Source organism: Perca flavescens, chromosome 19 (genome assembly GCF_004354835.1).
Source record: "Perca flavescens isolate YP-PL-M2 chromosome 19, PFLA_1.0, whole genome shotgun sequence".
NCBI classification, from domain to species: domain Eukaryota; kingdom Metazoa; phylum Chordata; class Actinopteri; order Perciformes; family Percidae; genus Perca; species Perca flavescens.
The window spans coordinates 32,334,213-32,355,738 of record NC_041349.1 but is presented as its reverse complement, the minus strand read 5'-3'; the positions used below and the strand labels follow the sequence as shown (position 1 = coordinate 32,355,738).

At 39.7% G+C, this 21,526-nt stretch overlaps 1 protein-coding gene across 5 annotated transcripts in view; it reads left to right on the top strand.

Annotated features, from left to right (window-relative positions):
* Window positions 1-484: 484 nt before the first annotated feature.
* The window catches only part of frem1a (Fras1 related extracellular matrix 1a), a 43,034-nt gene continuing 21,992 nt past the window's right edge, over window positions 485-21,526 (top strand). For 3 of the 5 annotated variants that reach the window (XM_028564717.1, XM_028564714.1, XM_028564718.1), the window contains exons 1-12: window positions 485-559; window positions 7,441-7,820; window positions 10,816-10,910; window positions 11,025-11,335; window positions 13,762-13,958; window positions 14,639-14,962; window positions 15,054-15,162; window positions 15,885-16,016; window positions 18,766-19,110; window positions 19,217-19,359; window positions 21,143-21,339; window positions 21,430-21,523. In XM_028564717.1, the coding sequence (XP_028420518.1) occupies window positions 7,578-7,820; window positions 10,816-10,910; window positions 11,025-11,335; window positions 13,762-13,958; window positions 14,639-14,962; window positions 15,054-15,162; window positions 15,885-16,016; window positions 18,766-19,110; window positions 19,217-19,359; window positions 21,143-21,339; window positions 21,430-21,523 (2,190 nt within the window). In that variant the 5' untranslated portion in view covers window positions 485-559; window positions 7,441-7,577. Of the gene's footprint in view, window positions 560-5,701; window positions 5,789-7,440; window positions 7,821-10,815; window positions 10,911-11,024; window positions 11,336-13,761; window positions 13,959-14,638; window positions 14,963-15,053; window positions 15,163-15,884; window positions 16,017-18,765; window positions 19,111-19,216; window positions 19,360-21,142; window positions 21,340-21,429; window positions 21,524-21,526 lie in introns of those variants that run through there. The other 2 variants (XM_028564716.1, XM_028564715.1) reach the window with 2 other exon arrangements.

Below are 21,526 nucleotides of genomic sequence, written 5' to 3'. Positions count from 1 at the left end.
TCAAATGCGAGTAACTACAGTTTTTGTAAAAGTTGAAGACCATGATTTGGATTTGATTTCACAAAATCTTTGTCTTTTTTCGTTTTCTGCTCCTACTCTCCTTTTTCCCCTCAGACTTACACCACTGTCTGTAGGCTTTACAGGATATCCTTTTATAGAGTAGCTTACATGAGGTCCCTTTTCTCTCCTTTGGTGTTTTCCTTACATTAGTGCACAGTTATGCCTTTTATCTTTGCCGCTTTCTGTTCAATAATGACAAAGCTGCTCCTTAAACCACCGGGCACTTTGGACAAGACTTTGATCTCAGAGTCTGCTGTTTGTCTTTGGTTTTTCTGCTCCGATTACTGATCCCACAGCAGCAGAAGCAGCAGCAAGAGGAGGAAGGCGTCCTTAGCCTGTGTCCCTCCCTCCGTCCCCCTCCCTACTCATCTCACTCTCTTGTGGGTGGAGTTTGTCACTGAGGAGTGAGCAGAATTCTGTCAATGAGGGAGTTGCAGTTGAAAGCAGAGGAGAGCAGGCAGGTAGGGAACAAGAAAAGCGGCAGATGTTAGCAGATCAGGTAAGGACATGCCTAAATGTATGTGGAGATCTCTGCTGGGGACTTTTGTTGTTCAGGAACATAATGAGATGTTTGCTTGGATGTCTTTGTCTTCTCGCTCCTTTTATTTGTGGTCATTTTCTTCGTAACGACTTTGATTTGTCTGTCTGTTTCTCTTCCCTCTGTCTCCTTACAAACTATCATTTTGATGATAAATCTGCCTCTCATTGTCTTGGTAAACTCCTGTAGTCTAAATAGCTAATAAACATAGCCAGATATACATTTAACAACATCTGGTTTTCAGTCATCATCAGTGATGGTGTATTTATAGGGGAGATTATTTTAAAACTGCACATACATGCTCTTCTTTCTGTAATGGTAGTGCACTTTCACCCATTTATCACATACTCCGCTCTTGTTTCTGGCAGTTAGGGAGTATTTGGGAGCTTTTTAAGGCTTTCTGTTGCACCCTTTGGACTATGCTGGACGGCAGCCAAATGTTATCCACTCATGTTTTCAGCAGAATGCCTTCTTCTTCCCCCGATGTCTTGTCTTTCTCTGAAAATTTGTGGCTGCTGAGGACCCTGTCATTATTAAGATTAGAAGAAGAACTAGCTGTGAATGGATGTAACAGACATTCCCAGCTGTGGTTTAAGCCACTTGTTACATGACACATCACATTCCTAGCTGGGGGTTTTGTGTTCATCACTAGTTTGTGTTTTGGGAAAGGCAGGATGAAATTCGGCCGGGTTATGGAAAGGTTACTTACGTGGGATATTTGACCTTCATGCCCTATGATTATCTTTCAATGCTTGCGCTGTGTGGAGTTAACAGACAGAAAGCATGTTTCATGTTTTTTTCATATACATGTCTTATTGGTCCCCCCAGTTTGTAACAAACAATGAAAGAGGTACTTCAGCATTTTTTATATTACACTTTCATATAAGGGAACTCACAAGAGACAGATTTTAAATAGAATGGCCAAAACCTAAGCAGCAGAGGCTGAGGTATCCTGACTTTTAGTCCCTGATAAACAGGTCAACTGGATCCTACATAATGCAACTTAGCATTTTTTTTGGATAGACCTTCCCTGCCTGGTAAATACCCCCATATTTAACTTTACATCCCCAGGTTGTAATGCAGGCTTTTCGTTAAAACTGTAGTTTCAAAACCCAAGTCGAGATAACCCTTATGACATCATTAGGAATTAAAACAAGACTACATACATTTTCAAAAGAAAAATAGCACATTTATTCTCTTACAATTGAAATGTTTTTTTGTATTTAGCTCACTGTTTCTAACTTTTTTGGTCAAAAGTGTAAATGTGTGTATTGAACTTGACACAAAAGATTCACATGGATTTACTTAGCCTCAGTGAACCAATCCAATAACCATAGGAATTCCATTGAAATGAATTTATTTGGCTCTGAAGTTTCACTTTCTCAAATGCTGGTGTGACCAGACTAAGAAAGGCTCCTGCAGGGCCATGGACGACGTTATGCAACTGTTTTAACAGCATGAGTAGTAGGCTACTCCTTATGAGGTGTAAAATGACTGTGGAGTGCCCCTTGAAGAGAGTGTGAATGAGCTGGAGAGAGTGGTGCCATACCATCCAACACTGATGGTTTGTTTAGGTTTGGATTAGGGAGTGCATTTTGTACCACCACAAGCTTATGGGAATGTAAATGTAGTTTGTCATTATACCTGCTGGCTCTGACACTCAGCAGATGCTAATCCTCGAACTGAATGACATGTCAGGAAAGAAAACAGTTCCTGACATGTGAGGTGAATTCAAGGGGAAGTTTGTGGTCTTTGCCCTTCTGGCTAGGATCTAAGTCCACTAAATCGACGGCGATTCAATTAGGGGATTGCTTCTGTGCCACTGGAGATCCGGCCCCTTCCTCTTCCTTTGTGTTGGCGTTCTAAACTCCGGTGGATTTCTGTGGACTATGGTTAACTGCTCCTCAGATCTCTGCAGGGTAAATCCAGACAGCTAGCTAGACTATCTGTCCTATCTGTGTTTTCTGTTGCGCGACTAAAACTACTTTTGAACGAGCACATATTCAACAAAAACAAAAACCTTCCTGAGGCTATTTTGCGCTTAGTGCCGCCCAAGACTATTGTGATTGGTATAAATAAATCCCAAAAAACCAGAGTACGTTTTTCTCCTATCCCGGAATGCTGTGTGGACTAGCCAGACTACAATCCACAGTACCCAACGTGTTAGGGGCGGCTGTGGCTCAGGTGGTAGCGCAGTCGCCTGCCATCGCCTGAAGGTTAGTGGTTTCGATCCCTGGCCCTGCAGTCCTTAGTCGTGCCCATGGGAAAGAAACTGAACCAATTGGTGCATGAATGTGTGTGAATGGTTCCTGCACTATGTAACAGTGCTTTAAGTAGTCGTTAAGACTAGAAAAGCGCTATATACATAAATACAGTCCATTTACATGTCAGGAAATAGGAGGGCTTGTTGACATTAATGTCTTGTTGACATAATGTTCTATAGCGACTGTAACATGAAGCTCTGCCAAAACAGGAAAAGGATCAATTGCACACAGGGACAGGACCCTCAGAGGGCTCCAGGCAGCTTAACATTAGGACCTTTCCCAGCACTCCCACCTCCCGTCTGCAGCCTCCCCACTGATCCGTCAGCGAGCCATTTGAATCTTTAACAGGACAGACAACACTGACAGTTCATATCAGTGAGATGCAGTCATTTAGTGTGACACAATGCTGGACAGGGTGTTATCTGCTAAAACACAATTAACACTCAGCTCTGGCATGCAGTTGGACTTTGGTTTGCTCTACATCTCATTACTCACAAAGCTGCATGTTAAGCATGGAGACTGGTGAGGACAAGGTACTCCTTTTTTTCTTTCATCCGACTGACTGTCTTTAAAATCTTTCATTGTGACATTCATTAAAAAAAACATGGTCTATGGCCAAAACTATTTTGGCATCTGAACCATAGACTGTAAGAATAGTGGACGTAGCAGCCACGATGTCACCCATTGGTTTGAAGACTGACATTTTGAAGCATACATTATGGCGATACAGGTGTCACCATCTTGGTTTTTTGCAACAAGTTGTGACGACTTTTGGCGAGAGGGTGGAGCTGGGGAGGATGACACGCCCAAGCCAGTGTTGTTTATGATTGAAATGGCAATGGCAATGGCACTGTGCTAAGCTAAACGCTAAACAAGGAAAGTTGCTGATTTTCAACTCTTGGGATGCGACCTCCTGGGACTGGTGCCATTCATATGCATGTATGGCGGTACAGAAAATCTGCAAACTTTCCCGTAAGTTACTAGCTAATGCTAGAGCTAGCTAGCTATGTTGGCATAACGCTGAACAAGACATTTTTAGGCAACCAAATGTTTTAAATAACGATGAGGTGAAAGTAGAGAGTGAGAGGATCAAAGTTTAAGACAAGAACCCGGGAATACCCCAAAATAAGTTCAGGTATATTTTAATGTACACAGCCTAAGCCTAAGTCCTGTCAATAACAGGACGGTATATAACCATGCCCTAAAGCATCCCCTGCTTCATCGTCTATTGAAGAAAACTTAGAACTAGCGATTGAGGCAATAAACTCATTATGAAAATATTTACAGAGCTAATAAATCAATTGAGAAGTAGGGTAATTTTTTCATAGATTTCTATAAAGACAGACCTTTTGGAGCCAGTGGAGTCGCCCCTGCTGGAAATTAGATAAAATGCAGGTTTAGGGCACTTACGCATTGGCTGCATAGTTGAACAAGGTCTAACGCTGATGTTGGATGGTCAGGTCTGGCTCTCAGTCGGTGTTCAGTTCATCCCAAAGCTGTTGGATGGGGTTGAGATCAGGGCTCTTTCCAGGCCAGTCAAGTTCTTTCACACCAAACTGGGTAAATCATGTCTTTATGGATCTGGTTTTGTGCATGGTAGCATTATCATGTATAAACATGAAAGGACCAAACCAAAACTGTGTTGAAATTTGAAAGAACACTATTGTCTAAACTATAACTGTATAAGATGGATCGGATAGACAGATCAGATAGACGGAACACAAAAATAACTTACAGGTAGACAAATTCATGTTGATTAAAATTGCGGGGAAATGTGACATCGGCAAACTTATTTATTTTTGTTGTCATTTTCAGCCGTACCTGTAAGGTTGTAAGATATATACGGCGGTCCGACCAATCTGTCGTCTTTGCTGAGCTTTTTTATCTGTCTGTGTTGCTTTGCTAAACCAAATCTAACGTTTGGAACAGCGACATGTCAGCACCGGTCAGACTGACTGCTAGTTTGGGTGGTGTCATTTTCTTTAGTCTGTGGCTCAACAGGTAAAGTAGGTCTTCAACCTAATGTTAGTGAAAATCGACATATGAAAGCATCAAACATGCATTTTAGATGAAGGAGATGAGAGTATAGTTGTTCCTCACCCCCATATTCTAAGAGCCATTAAATTGTATGCATGGGACACAGGACATTTCGAAACGGAAGTTATTGTTCACAAACATTGTGATTTGGTCTATATAAGATGACCCTTCATTGAAAAACTATTGGACCAAACTATGAAAAACAGAGACCACTGTCCACATACTTTTGGCAATATAATGAATGACTTCTGTTAAAATATATAAGTACTTGTTCTGACAACTGTAACTTTTGGTCTTTCAACCTGCTTTTGGTCCACCGCTCTCGTCAACCTGGTTCCCAGCAGCAGCAGGCAGCTGTTTGTATTTACAAAGCTCTGATAAAGCTACTGTCCACTACTTGCTCAGCGACAAACAGCAGACAGACAGAGACCAGCTGATGAACATAGTGGAGCATTTAGCAGCTAAAGAGAGATATTTTTCTCAGGAGTTGGTGGAGACCAAACCAGAGCTAAGAGGAGGGAGAATATTAAACTTACATTTATCAGTTGGACACAAACACGACTCAAATGAATGCTAATGTTACTCTGTGTCTGCTTGATGTGTTAATAGGCAAGTGTTTGCTGCATGTGAATGGGGTTCTGTGACCACTGGAAACTCCGCTCCTTGAATATGATCTTTCCAGCTCCTCTAAACACAGGCATTGTTCACAGGGACAAGCTATAACATGTTCCCCAATGCAGAGGCTGATTATAAGGTGCTTTTCTGTTCAGTGTGCATTCTGTGTGAGGTCTGGGGTAGGTGTCCTAGACAAGGAATGTGGCAGGATGACATCTGAAGCCTGTTTCCGAATACAAAACAGGTACACCACACGTCCTCAGTGGGATCTAGGGTGAGATACAATGCAACTTTATTGATCACTGAAAATAAAGCAGAAATACGGCTTTTAATAATGGTAACTCCAGCAGTGAAAGGAAGTTTTTTATAGTGGAAAGGCCCATGTTGGGGGTAACTCTATATATAAATGTCAAAGGTCATTGACAAACATCATGTCATTAGTAGAAAGAGCCTGTTTTGCCTTGGGGGAAGGTCAACAGTTGTTCGTAATGAACATTTTTCTTGAGAAGCTGAGCACAGAGTCGGCTCACACCGTCTACCAATAGAGATGTGGAACATGTCTGAGGCTGGTTGATAAATAATTTATGTTCAAAAACAACCAACAGTGTTGGTGTATTCCTGTATATGGAGGTGTGCTTATAAATATTGTTGAAAAAATGGGTGCAGGATGGTGCTACACATCTGCTTGTAGACTGTAGTGTTGTTTAATTATATTGTGTCTTGTGGCATTGGCTGCTTCTTAACAGAAATGAAACTTTGCAGTTATGATGGAGAATTGATGATGAGGGTTATTCCCTTTATAGAACAAAGCATTTAAGAAAGAAATGTATATCATATGCAAAACTACTAATGTGATGTAGTTACTGTTTTGCTTATGCAATAAACATTACATTGGTCAAAAAAAGAAAATGCTTATTAGCTTTATTTCAGAGAGTGAGATAAGAAGATTGATATTTGTCTCATGCTTGAGGTTCAGTACAGAGATGCAGTCTGCATGTGGTTAGCCTAGCTTAGCATAAAGACTGGAAGTAAGGGGAAACAGCTACCCATGCTCTATTCAAAGTAAAAATATATATATATATGACTACCAATACCCGTGAAGCTCACTAATTCTACAGTAGCACAGGCTGGTTTATTCCATTTAAGCAATAGCTCACAGCAGGCCGTGGTGTGTTGTGATTATATCAAAGGGGCGCAGTTTGGCCTGACTTCATCAAACGGTCATCAGGTGTGGCAATATGAAAGTTATTGTCAAATTCCAATTTGAATATATTTTTATTCATAAATAATAATGTTCACAATAAAATATTAACTCCATGCGAAGGGGAGAAGAGCAGGGAAGGTCGGCATCCATCCATCCAAGAATCACTGTCTAAAATAATTTAATGTTTTAATATCATGGCATAACCACAACCCTACCACTACCATTATGTCTAGGAGATTTAACAAGGTTTGGCTTTAGTCGCGCATTTGAAATTACAGTAACTAACAGAAGGTAAGGATGAGAGGCCTACGTTTGTCGTAGCCGGCGCTGTTCCGCACTTCTCTTTGGACCAGCGCGGTCCTCGGTGCCGTGTCAGTCAACCTCAACACTCCAATGACAGTTCATTTGTACAAATTGAAAACGCAAACAAGACATGAACACAACTTGATGGGTAAACGTCACGACAAATCAGAAACACATTCTCTTTCACTTGACTGTTGTTTCCCAGTCAGTCAGTGAAATACAAAAGTTGTACACTTTTCTCATACTTTTCTGAGGTGTTTTTAGTTTTGTTCATTTGCTTTGTAAAATGTTGTGTTTTGCACTTCCTCCTAGGCCGTCCAGGTTATATATATTACAGAACTGAGTGATAGAGAGTAGAAAAATAGACATTTTCTGTATGAGAAATGCCACAGACTTAAACTTCTTTAATTTATTTACAGCTCCAGAAAATGAAGCTTCTTCTGAAGAGAAAGACACCTTGGTTTACCTAAGTATCCTATTGATGTGTGGTCCTGAAAACTTTGGTTTGGACCCAGCCCTTGAAGAACCTACCGACGCTTGCTTGTGACTGACAGCGATGGGTTCACAGGGTCATACACTGGCCTGGACCTTGTTTCCAGTTCTTCTGCTGGGATTGACCTGCTCATCACACTGTTCCCTTGTAAAAGTCAATAAGGGATTAAAAGTGAGACGGGGTCAGTCAGCCTACCTCCAGGACAGTGACCTGCAGTTCCATATTCCCCGTCAGAAGGATGCATGCAAGGTGGAGGTGGTGTTAAACGAGCCCATAACTCAACGAGTGGGAAAACTCATGCCCCAGGTAATGGAAAAAAAAACTTTTACAAGGAAAACCCCAGCGTGTTCCAGGCAAATTACCACGTGTAGTAAAACCGAGGACAGCATTACGCTTCCATATCACTTTTTGACAGCAAACATGTAGGAAACCATATAATATATTATTAGTTGTTGTCATGTGGTAATGATGACAAGAACTAAGTGCTGGGCTGTAAGGCTTTTGATTTATATTTCACCATTCTGGCAGGTTCTATAAGGTTCCTACCAAATGTAACTGTCCCTCAAGGTCCTACAGTTGTATGCCCAGGTGCATTGGTAAAGAGTACATACAATTTTTGAAAAATAAATTTAATTGATAGTCATTGAAGCAAATCAACATTTCTGAAATACAGAAAATGTTGTACCAGGACTTTGATTCTCAAGTTTAAACCCTGTGGGGTTTTTAGGCTTTCTGTACACTTGGGTTTAGGTTAGGTCAAGGCTAAGTGTGAAAGCTTTGTTACGGACCTTAACTGTCTGCCCTTCATCCTAAACATCATGGCTTGGAGATATGCTGTATTTCAATGTCTGGAGCAGCCTGGCCTTTAGTTGAGAAAAGAGAGGTATTTTAGGGAAAAGAGGATGGAGGGACCCCTCTATACTTCTTCCTTTGTTTTCCAGGTTGACAAGCCATCTCCTCTCTAATGACTCTGTGTTGACTGATACAGTCATCTCTTGAATGTCCAGAATGAGTCATTTTCTTGCCTACAATGTTTTCCTCTGAAGTACTACACACTAAGTCAGTAGTATATACAGTAGTTGGGTTGCTTTGGGGTCCTTCTGTAAGTAATTTTGGGCAACAATACCAGAGGCCAAGCAATCAGCCCGTTCCAAACAGGCACATTTTGAACGGGCACTGTACTAGTAATGTAACACCTGAATCAGAGTTAGTCACAAACAATTTATTGAGATTCACAGATCTAGTATGTTGGAACTTTTAGTATGAGTTTAGATACTGGTTAGTAGTCTGTTCTTAAGTCATGTATCATCATCTGCCAAATTGTCTTTGATTCAGAAAAATTGGAAACACTCCTTAGATATTAAATAATTGATTGTTTGTTCCAGTAAAGCTTTATTCTACAGGTCTGTAATTTCCTAGTAAGTTTCTTGGAAAGAACTATGTAATTTAACTTTCAATATAGGGACAATAGAAATGTCCTATATAGTAAAGTTCCATTGTGACCCAAGTAAATATTAATGAATTATTAATGTATTATTGGAAACCTTATTCTTCAAATATAAGCCATTCAATTTTATTTTATTCTGCCCTTGGAAATTACACATTTTCTGTTTAGCTTGACCTGCTGTGTTCGGAAGACTACCTGAGTTAGTATTTAATTGCAATTCAAAATTTGGAAGTTTATTAATATAAGACTGTCTCTGTTTTCCAGTACCAAATAACATACAAACTTATTGGAAAATGCTAGGAAGTATTTGGAAATGACAGTCCTGTAAAATGAGTTTTTACTTTAGTTTCAGATTTGGTGTTTATTAGTTCCTTGGCAGATAACCTTTGAGTGTAGTTTAAATTTAATCTGAAAGCTGGTCTTCAATCATAAATAAATAAAGTTATGTGCTTTCTTCATGCCAAGACGTACACGTAAAAGCCATCTGGCTTTAACCTGGATTAACCAAATATCTGATTTTGGCTTCCAGTCTGAAAATAATGGAAACTGCTATCATAAACACACTGCATGTGTAAAAGTGTTAAAGTGTTAAAGCAAGACTGTAACGTTTGAAAGAAGAAATAACAGATACAAAGGAAAAGTTCAATTAAAAAGCAATTCAATGCAACCTTATAACCTTCAATACACTCTGACGTTTAGTTGCTGCAGTCTCAGGCTGGTATGACCAGTAGCTTGTGGTGGCTAATGTTAGCTTATGTTAGAGTACATAGATATTGCTGTGTACAGTAAGTTACTTGTGCTACTGCTATTGTGTGATGTTCAGCAACATTTACATAATCTTGTTACATTTGAAAGCAGGGTTGGTAACCAGTTCCAATATCTTTTTTATGTTGTTTGAGATGGTCTTAATAATAATAATAATAATAATAATAATAAGTTATGGTCTCTGAAAAAGGAGCGAAAAAGATCCACCATCTGTAGCTGCTGTAACTCTGTAAAAACGGCCACAAATCACTGCCACGCGGTCCACTGCTACTTTCAAATCTTGCTAGTTTTCAACATTACCAACCCTGCCTTTAAAGCTTTGGTGCGTAACTTTTTGATATTAATGCACGTCCGTTACATTCCAGCCATTGCCTAATGAGTTGCTACAAAGCTAATAAAGACTACGAGCTCCACACAACTCTCTCTGGATTTCTCAGTATGGCTATGTTCAGGAGATTGTGGCGTCCGATGACTTTCCCGCGCAGATACTCGAGTGAAGATAATGACCTTCTGAAGAGTCAATCATGTTTTTTTAATCCTCCGTGTCCTCCTTGGTTACTAGCAACTGCGTGGAGGAGGGGTGGGGGTGTTGCGCTTGTATCATGTGGACTAGAAGATAGATACCCGAACCGAGCCGGGCCAGGTTCGGACAGATATTAAGAAATGATGTTCGGGTTCGGGTCGGGCTCGGCGTGATAAGACATCGAACACGTTAAATTTAAAAAAGCTTATTATGTAGGTGCGTGCCTGTGTTAACGTGCGCTTGTTGCCCAATGTGCGCTGTCATCTGTTGACATTTCCAAATGCCTTCCTACAGTTGCTTAATAAAAGCGGGCTTTCCACACAAACAAACGTACATGTGTCATTAGTATGAGACTGCTCGGGTCGGGCTCAGACATAAATATCTTAATGCCTGTCAGCGCCAACAGTTTTGTTGTCATTACTTAGAATTCCTCATGGGGGCGACAGAAACTACGCACTATAGTTTTACTGTAAGTCAGCTAAGTAAAGTCCAGGTAGTTCTGCATGAACTAGTTCCAAATCACTCATTATTTTTGATAATTAAGATTTCTCCCTTTATATGTGCAGGTATTTGATTGCCACTATCTGGCTGATGAGGTAAAGTACGTCCATAACGGCTGCCCATTGTTAAAGAAGGACACTGTCAAGCTTCGACTGTACAGGTACATCTGGACATCCTTCAAATGGGAAACATGCCAATTCTCTTTTTTTTCCTGTTCTTGCTGGTGTAGCATGTGCATATGTTTATATGATCCTCTTATGTTTTTTTTAAACAGATTCACGGATACAGAGACATACATGGAGGTGTTTTCTCTCCATGTGGACATTATGGAACCTGATTGCAGCATCATAAAGCTGGGGCCCAAATCTCTGGAGGTTCCTGAATTCTACGCTCTCTCTGATATCGTGGATGGCAATGTGGTGTCCTTCCACTATGAAAGGAGGTCTAGTCTGGAATGCAGCATCTATCTGAGTAGCCATGACACCCACCTTCCAGCCCATGGCCAACTGGTCACCGGAGAGCCAGAGAAAGCTATGAAAAGAGGGGACGAGCCAGAGAGCTTCATCCACCTACGTCAGCAGCTAGGTAACCTATAAAACTGCATGGCTGACAGCTGATGATGGTAAATCCCTATTCCTAGCTTATCCATAAATGAATAAGAAAAAAATACAGCAATAAAACAACAACAAATTTGACCTAGAAATAAAGTTAATAAATGGTTAATAATTGTATAAAAGTGATTTCTGTCCTTTGAGGCATACTATGTTGTAACAATAGTCTGTAGCTGTTTGTACAGGATCACAAATCAAACAGTAATGCCCCAATGTGTAGAATTGGATGTAGCTATACAATCTTTAAAATTATTCTGATGGCATACATTTTTGTAGAGGAATCAGACACAGAAATTGGTGCAGTGTTGTTTTTACAGCCCTTCCTTCTCAGTCTGTCCTGGTCTGATTAATTTTGGCATGGCTGCCTGCCACACTGTATTTTTTGATGCTACCAAGGGGTTACCTTACATGGCATATATTAAGAGAGCATGCGATAATTGCGGGATCACAAGATCACACACAATTCCACGTTGTCAGACTTCAAGTATTGCGTTTGTGACCAGGCCACCTGTGGTCTGGACTAATCAGCATCCTGTGAGGAGTTTTTGGTGGCTGCAGGCGTGGTTTAGGTGTGTGTGACGACATGGAGTGGCGACATGGAGAGGTGGTTGTTAGTTCAAAACAACAATGGCAACTCTGAAAGAGGTTAGCGTAGATACTGCAATGGCATCAGTTAAATAAAAACTGGAGAGTATTTCTTCATTAAAATGTCATGTCATATTCAGTGGACAGCTAATGTTGTCACATACATGACTTGATGTGTGCGGAGGGTTTCATTCTGCAGTATCTATGTATACAAAAACAAAAATGTGTCAGGGTTGTCACATACATAGACATATTCAGTGTTCAATTTTATAGCTGATATATTTTGATTACTTAGCTCAATTTCCTCACATTTAGCTAATTTATTTTCACATTCGAGACAGAAACTTGTGTAAAACATGTTATATCCAATTGCCAACAATATGTTTAAAAGTGAAATGTTAAGTCTATATATTAAATCTAAATCTAAATCTAAATCTAAATGTTAAATGTTAAAAATTAAATCTAAACCTAAATGTTAAAACTAAATCTAAATGTTAAATCTAAATCTAAATGTTAAATCTAAATCTAAATGTTAAATGTAGAGCTAAATGTTTAGAAAATATCAACAGCCTATTCTATTCTTTGTGTCACCTTCTGATTCCATGGCTGATGGTGGGGACACTGCATTTTTTCTAAACATTTAGCTTTACATTTAACATTTAGATTTCTGCAGCGGCAGATGGCCGCCCACCAAGAATGTAAATTATAGAGTGTGTTCTAGACCTACTCTACCTGTAAAGTGTCCTGAAAAAATGCCTGTTTTGACTTTACAGTATAAATACAATACAATTAAATTGAATAGATTTAGATTTAATATTTAGATTTAACATTAAGATTTAGATTTAACATATGGATTATGTTTAATATTTAGATTTAGATTTAATATTTAGAGTTAGATTAAATATTTAGATTAAATATTTAACTTTTTATTTTATTTTCAATTCAATGGAATTTTATTTACAGTATCAAATCATAAAGAGTTATCTCGAGACACTTTACATATAGAAGAGGTCTAGACCACACAATTTACAAAGACCCAACAATTCCAGTAATTTCCCCAAGAGCAAGCATTTAGTGCAACAGTGGTGAGGAAAAACTTCCTTTTAGGCAGAAACCTTGAGGGGTGAGGAAAACTCCCTTTTAGGGAGAAACCTCGGACAGACCTAGGCTCTTGGAAGGCGGTGTCTGACGGTGTCGGTTGGCGGTACGATAAACAGTGGCAATTATAACAGTAACAGTAATAGAACTGTGACTAGAAATAGTAGTTATAGTAGTTCATGGCATAGCAGTGCGTAGCAGGGCACTGCAGGGCACTGCAGGGCATAGCAGGACGTAACAGGGCATAGCAGGGCATAGCAAGGCATAGCAGGGCATAGCAGGGCACTACGCATATTATTGATAATTGCAAAGAACATGTTGTTTTACACAAATTTCTGTCTTAAATGTGAGAAGAATTAGCTAAATGTGAGGAAAGTGTGCTAACAAAATATATCAGCTATAAAATTTAATTTTTACATTTGGCACCCCATATCTCTCAACCTGGTCAAAGCATTTAAACACAAATTCAACACTGGTTCAAACCTGTTTGAGAGGGGTATCAGTGATAATGGACCAAGAATAGAACCCTGTGGCTCCTGAATACTGATGAAAAAATATTGCCAACCCTTTCAGCCACAAAAGTTTATTTTCTCCTTGTAGGGTAAGTGTGGAATCAGTACCATTATCTAGATTAGACATTATCTAGTTACACTCAATAGGTAAAACAATTATACAAAAAGTGATGTATAATCTCTTTATGGTTGTGTAATTATGCAGATAATAAAGCCAGAGCAATGTGTAAATCGGAAGACTGCCTGCAGGGTCTGAAGCGAGTGAAGTTTGGCAAAATTCCCTGTGATGACTTCCTAATGATGGGGCTGAGGTATCAGCACATAGACCCTCCATCTCCAGACGTAGACTACATTGCAATCAGACTAGATCTCAAGGACACCAGGAGTGGCAGCATATATCAGGTAATTTGGCTGTTGTTGAGTACTGGTAAGTTTTAGCTTTAAAATGTGTTGAATGAGTTGTTTGTAAAATCAGCAACTACGACCCATATTTACATTTTATTGTCAGGCGACACAGCCCTTTAGTAGCCGCAGTAATTATGACGGGAGCAAAGCAGGAAGTGTTAGAGCGACAAATTTCGCAAAAAGGTTGGTAAACAAACACAGGACTTTCACCCAGGAGACCATTGTTCGGGAGACCATACCACTTAGTAGTTTTTGTGCCTAAACTTAACTAAACTGCTACTGTTTACCAACGTTATCGATGTTTTTAAAACCATGACTTTAACGTTTAGGTATGAGGATGCTCCTGTGGGTCACATATCCTGTCACTGCTATGGGCACTAATTTATGAAGTGCTCCTTAGGGTCGTATTAGAAGGCGGAGGCTTGAAAATATAAAACTTAAATCGTCGTATAGGTTTGGAGGACTTGCTAATTGAATGTCAGCACAATTTACTGTGTAAAATGTGTCAATATTAAATAAGTTTTTATTTATTTATTTTGCTCACAGCTTTAATGGTTTTAATTCTTTTAGTCTTTGTTTTTAAAATATTGGCACTAAATAAACTCCATAAGAGATTGATTATAATACCAAATTTGCTAAAAAATAAAAAGTACTTATTACTTTGTTTTTTTGTGTAGTCTGAAAAGGCCTGGATTCCAGTGCAGGTAGTCGGTGCAATGCCCAACCAGCCTCCCAAACCGTCTTTCATGTCCATGTTTATCCTGGAAGTGGACCAGTTCATCCTCACTCCGCTCTCCACTGCTACACTAGACGCTGAAGACGAGGAAACTCCCAAACAACTTTTGGTTTTCAACATCACCAAACCGCCTGTGGCCGGCTTCATCACCCATCTGTCTGATCACACTCGCCCGATCTCTTCCTTTACATGGCTCGATCTCAATGACATGCTCATTGGGTATCAACCTCCGAACTCCTCACATACCCAACGCAGGAATTACGAGGTAGCACTTCCCTTTCTTATTTTCTGAAGTATGTAAAACAATTGTGGTGTTGTAACTGGTTTCTGAAAATCTTTGTAATCTTCCCTTACAGGTGGAATTTGAGGTTCATGATTTTTTCTTTGAGAAGAGCCCATCAATGACTGTTCACATGTCTGTAAGGAATGCAGACACAAATGCACCCAGAGTGTCCTGGAATATGGGTATGCTATCATTGACATTGCAAATGCACATAGTTTTTTTTAAATGCATGAGAGCAATGAAGTTGTTTATGTAATAACTCCAATTTATTTGAACAATGATCACTTGTAGTGACAATACTAAAAGGACTTATCGCCCAACTTACCAGTTCAATGGAGCTTTTTAGCCTCTTTTACTGAAATGTCTTCGGTTCAGTCTCACTGCTCTTATCAACCTGGCTTTCACATGCAGCAGAGTATCTGTTTCCAGCAACAAAGCTGTGTGCCAAGCATTGACAGACAAACAAAGTTGGCAAATAGCTGGTCAAAAAAGATTTAACAGCTAAAGATAGCCAGATATTTATCTGAGGAGTTGGTGGACACCAAATCAGAACTAAAAGAACAGTGAATATTGAACTTAAATTCATCAAGTGGACAGAAACACAACTCAAATGAATACTAACAATTATGTGTAATTGTTAGTGTGAGTTTTTCTGTGTGGTCAAAAAGTAATTAATGCAGATTTAAGGCTGCATTAGGCAAGAATTATGTGCCAAAATTCAGTTAGCATATATGTAAAAGCTTGGTTACACCAAAAAGGCTGGTATAGACATTGGGATTCATCTCAATATAAAGTGGAGTTAGAGCTTTTAACTCTCTGGTCTTTTTGGTATCTTTCAGAATTATGCTTGGCATGTACTGTATACTTAGCTAAGTAGTTTTTCTATGAACAATTTGTCTTATAGGTCTCAGTCTGTTAGAGGGTCAGTCTCGGCCAATAATGTGGGAGCAGCTCCAGATTGTGGACAACGACAATCTGAATGCTGTTCGGATCATCACTGTGGACGGCCTGCAGCATGGACAGCTCACCGTCAGAGGTACAAACACAACAAACCCACACATTGACACTTCTATCTGGTTACTTTAATTTAATTTGAAGCTCATTCATGGTAAGCTCCTTAACAGTCAATCCATTAGGAGCTGGTGCATCATCAGGCAGGGTACTTTGGGCTGTTCCAAAAATCAAACCTTAAGCAACAGTTAATAGGGCTAAACAATGTCTTGATTAAATTGCTGATCATTAACCATACACATACTGTTGATAGATAGACAATTTATGGTTATCTGCACATTCACAAGAACATGAGTTATTGAGTATTATTGCTTCAGTTTGTTGAGGGCAGTGACGGCTGAGGGCACAAAGCTCTTGCTATAGCGAACTTTTTTTCAGATCAGAGATCTGTAACTGTAGAAAAATCAGCCAAATATTTGTGGAATTTTGACATGCAAGTTCATTCCATTTACCAATAGTGACATGACAGTGCAACAGTGCAGACTGCTGAGGGAATGAAAGCAGAGTCAAAAACAGAGGATGCTTCATCAGTCTGAAATAAATAGTTAAATAAAGATAAATTATGTAGCATAAGTATTTGTGACTTCATCACATTTGCTTGAAATATATTAATATATAATTGTATTGATATTTGATATTAGGTCTGTGTAAGTTTCCTTTTGTATCTATCTATCTATCTATCTATCTATATATCTATCTATCTATCTATCTATCTATCTATCTATCTATCTAGCTATCTATCTATCTATCTATCTATCTATCTATCTATCTATCTATCTATCTAGCTATCTATCTATTTATCTAGGTCCGTGTCTAATAATGAAAAAAAGAAATTTGCAAAAACAAAACTGGCTTGGTAACAAATTTTTGATTTATTTTATTTATTAAACCTTTATTTAACCCGGTAGGCCGTTGAGAACAGGTTCTCATTTACAATGGCGACCTGGCCAAGAAAAGCGTAAGCGTACAACACAACATACAGTTTCATATTCAACATAGTGCAAGAAAACTAAATACAATAGGCTATAAAGGTACAAATTAAGTAGGCATTACAATTCAATTCAATTCAATTTCAATTCAATTTTATTTATAGTATCAAATCATAACAAGAGTTATCTCGAGACACTTTACAGATAGAGTAGGTCTAGACCACACTCTATAATTTACAAAGCCAGCACAAAGTGAGGTGTAAGTAAGTCGACGGATATGCGAAAGTGAAATGGTGATAACATAATATACATTAAATAAACAATCTATAACATTGCTGAGATGTACAGTACAGGCCAAAAGTTTGGACACACCTTCTCATTCAATGTGTTTCCTTTATTTTCATGACTATTTACATTGTAGATTCTCACTGAAGGCATCAAAGCTATGAATGAACACATATGGAATTATGTACTAACAAAAAAGTGTGAAATAACTGAAAACATGTCTTATATTCTTGTTTCTTCAAACTAGCCACCCTTTGCTCTGATTACTGCTTTGCACACCCTTGGCATTCTCTTGATGAGCTTCAAGAGGTAGTCACCTGAAATGGTTTTCCAACAGTCTTGAAAGAGTTCCCAGAGATGCTTAGCACTTGTTGGCCCTTTTGCCTTCACTCTGCGGTCCAGCTCACCACAAACCATCTCGATTGGGTTCAGGTCCGGTGACTGTGGAGGCCAGGTCATCTGGCGCAGCACTCCATCACTCTCCTTCTTGGTCAAATAGCCCTTACACAGCCTGGAGGTGTGTTTGGGGTCATTGTCCTGTTATAAAAATAAATGATGGTCCAACTAAACGCAAACCAGATGGGATGGCATGTTGCTGCAGGATGCTGTGGTATCCATGCTGGTTCAGTATGCCTTCAATTTTGAATAAATCCCCAACAGTGTCACCAGCAAAGCACCCCCCCACCATCCCACCTCCTCCTCCATGCTTCACGGTGGGAACCAGGCATGTAGAATCCATCCGTTCACCTTTTCTGCTGGTGACTTGGATGAACTTATCCTCAGCAGCAGAGGTGACTCTTGGTCTTCCTTTCCTGGGGCGGTCCTCATGTGAGCCAGTTTTGTTGTAGCGCTTGATAGTTTTTGCGACTGCACTTGGGGACACATTCAAAGTTTTCGCAATTTTCCGGACGGACTGACCTTTATTTGTTAAAGTAATGATGGCCACTCGTTTCTCTTTACTTAGCTGATTGGTTCTTGCCATAATATGAATTCTAACAGTTGTCCAATAGGGCTGTCGGCTGTGTATCAACCTGACTTCTGCACAACACAACTGATGGTCCCAACCCCATTAATAAGGGAAATAATTCCACTAATTAACCCTGACAAAGCACACCTGTGAAGGTAAAACCATTTCAGGTGACTACCTCATGAAGCTCATTGAGAGAACACCAAGGGTTTGCAGCGCTATCAAAAAAGCAAAGGGTGGCTACTTTGAGGAATCTAAAATATAAGACATGTTTTCAGTTATTTCACACTTTTTTGTTAAGTACATAATTCCATATGTGTTCATTCATTGTTTTGATGCCTTCAGTGAGAATCTACAATGTAAATAGTCATGAAAATAAAGAAAACGCATTGAATGAGAAGATGTGTCCAAACTTTTGGCCTGTACTGTAGTACACCAAAAAGAAAAACAAAACTGCTCTGTTTTTCAGTTTTGGGGTTTGAAACGTTGGTTCAAAGGAAAAAAAAACTATCAAAACGTAAACGGACCATATCAACACATATCAATGTTCTTTTTTAATTGACTTCTGTTTGATTGTTTCATGTGAAATCCAGGGGGAAAGGGCTTCATGTTCACTGTCAATGACATCAAAGCAGGCGTGGTTCGCTATCACCACGACGACAGCGACTCTACCAAAGACTTCATCATCTTCCGCATCACTGACGGCCCCCATCAGACCCGACACAAGTTCCCCATTAACATCCTGCCGAAGGACGACAGCCCTCCGGTCCTCATCACCAACATGCTGCTGGAGGTGTCTGAGGGACAGATGGCTCTACTGAGAGGCTCCACCCTCCAGGCTTCAGACCTAGACTCCAGCGACGACTACATCCTCTTTAACATCACCCGCCCCCCACAGGCAGGAGAGGTCATGAAAATGCCAACATCAGGGCTCACGGGTCGGGCGAATGGATTTCATTTTCTTATTTTATTCTACATGGAGTTTTTTATTTTTATTAAGTTTTTTATTCAAATTTTGTCATGTTTCTGTTTGTTTGAATCCAGGTTATCCAGTCAGCCACTTTCTGCAGAAAGACCTGTCTCAGTCCATGGTTTACTATCGACACCTAGGAAACGAGGTGTTTGATGACTACTTTGAGGTGGTGCTGTCTGATTTCCATGACCCCCCCAACCTGTCAGAGCCTCAAGTGGGTAACAGCAACACATCTCTCACATAATATTATTTAGTAAAAAGGACAAGATGAGGGAACACCATTTCAATTCAGAAGAATTGTCCATGATCATTCAGATCATGAACAATTCTTCTAATGCGTCACATAGGTTTACACTGGTTGGCCTTTCATTACAGGCTGAATACAGTGTTTGGAAAAATATCTTTGGGACAGGGTTTGGGAACTTCAATTAGTCTGAGTTTAAGTCCTGTGGAAAACATAAAAGTTTCACCCAGAAACGTGTGTTTGTGTCACGGGAGTATTACCAAAGGGGCTCGGTGTTTAAATCCACTAATCACTTTGTGGTACAGAGCGACGGTTGAACGGTGGTCTTTGGTTGATTACTGAATAGTAGCATTGTCCTGTATGGTTGATGTTGATCTTCTTTCATTCACTGTGATAAAGAGTGGTGATTGTGGTGAGCATGAGTGGAGATGGCTTTGCTAGATCTGAGTTACTGAAAAGGGGAAAATTACTGAATTTTTCACGTGGTCTGCACTATCAACCATCTCCCCCAGCATCAGAAACTTGGAGAAAATACAAGCTACAATTGCAGTTTCTGCGGTCTCTTCCTATTACCTCAACATGTAGTTATTCTACGGCGGCAACATGGCTCTGAAGCTACACCATAACCCCTTAACATAGAAGTATGAATTTAGTCATGCTAGCAGTTCTGCATGCTTACGTTAGCATGCTAACATGCTCACAATGACAATGCTCAGTGTGTTTGCAGGCTGACATTTGCTAATTAGCACTAAACACAAATAACAACTGAGGCTGATTGGAATGGCATTAGTTATGTAAGGTATTTCATAATAAACCAAAGTATTGGACACAAACATTTTCACCCGACCCAGAATAAAGTTGTTACAATTCATCCCTGGGAACATGAATGGCTGTACCAAATTTAACTGCAATCTATCTAATAGTTGTTGAGACATTTTCCACAAAATCACAAATGTCAACCTCATGGTGGCGCTACAAATCAGGGGATCACCAAAGTCGATAAGATTCATCTTCTGGTGACCATGAATGTCTGTACAAAATGTTGTGTCAGATGTTAATATTTTTCACTGGAAAATTAAGCTTTGAGCTGCTTGTGGCAATATATGAAAACAAACACAAATACATCCTCTGGAAACCATGAAGGTCTGTACTAATGTTGTACCAATCCATCCACTGGTTGTCAAGACATTTCACTTTACTAAGAAGAAATTCTCACACTTTTTTACACAAATTAGCAAAATCCAAAAATTCTTTCATGCAGGTGTGTTGGAAAATATCACATTCATCTTGAAAAAGGAAGAAGCCACACTCTTCTCAGCATCACCATTTATTGAAGAAACTAACTACTTATTATTATAAGTAAAAGTTACATTAGCATTATTTATTTAAGATCGTTGTATCATCGTATTCATTATTGTAAATACTCTTGATGAAGGTCCTGACCGGCCGAAACATTAGTTTCGTCAATAAATGGTGATGCTAAGCAAGAGCAGAGTACGGGATCTTCTTTTTTCAAGTCTCAAGACATTGCCCTAAAACCAAAACTGCCAACCTCAAGGGATGACCAAAGTCTTAGGATTCACCTCCTGTGGACCACGGATGCCAGTAACAAATCTCATGACAATCCATTTAATTATTGCAGCAATATTCAATAATGAACCAAAGTGGTGGTAGACTGGCCAACCAACTGACATTGCCGTCTTTTGAGCTATTTTGAGTGGTTTCCATCTATAATGGTGTCCTCGTGGTGCAGGTGGTGATGGTGCACATAGAGCCTGTTCCAGACCAACCACCCAAAGAGGCTCCTGGTTCCAGTCGGTGTCTTGTGATCAAAGAAACAGAAGTGGTCCATATAACACGGCAACAGCTTAACTTTGTAAATCAAGAGTCCCCCGACAGTGAGCTTACATATACAGTTACTACTCCACCTTTCTACACTGGTCCTCACAGGTTAGTAGGCCTTCACCTTCAGAAAAAAATACTTGGGAGCAAACAGTGGGAAAACATTCTGTCTGAATTGCGCGCTGTTGTCATCATAAGCAGCAGTCCAGATGCTGGAAGGTTGTTCTTAGTGGACAGCGTACCCAAATTCACCAAAGACTCCAATGCACCACTGCTGAGGCTCTTCACACAGGTA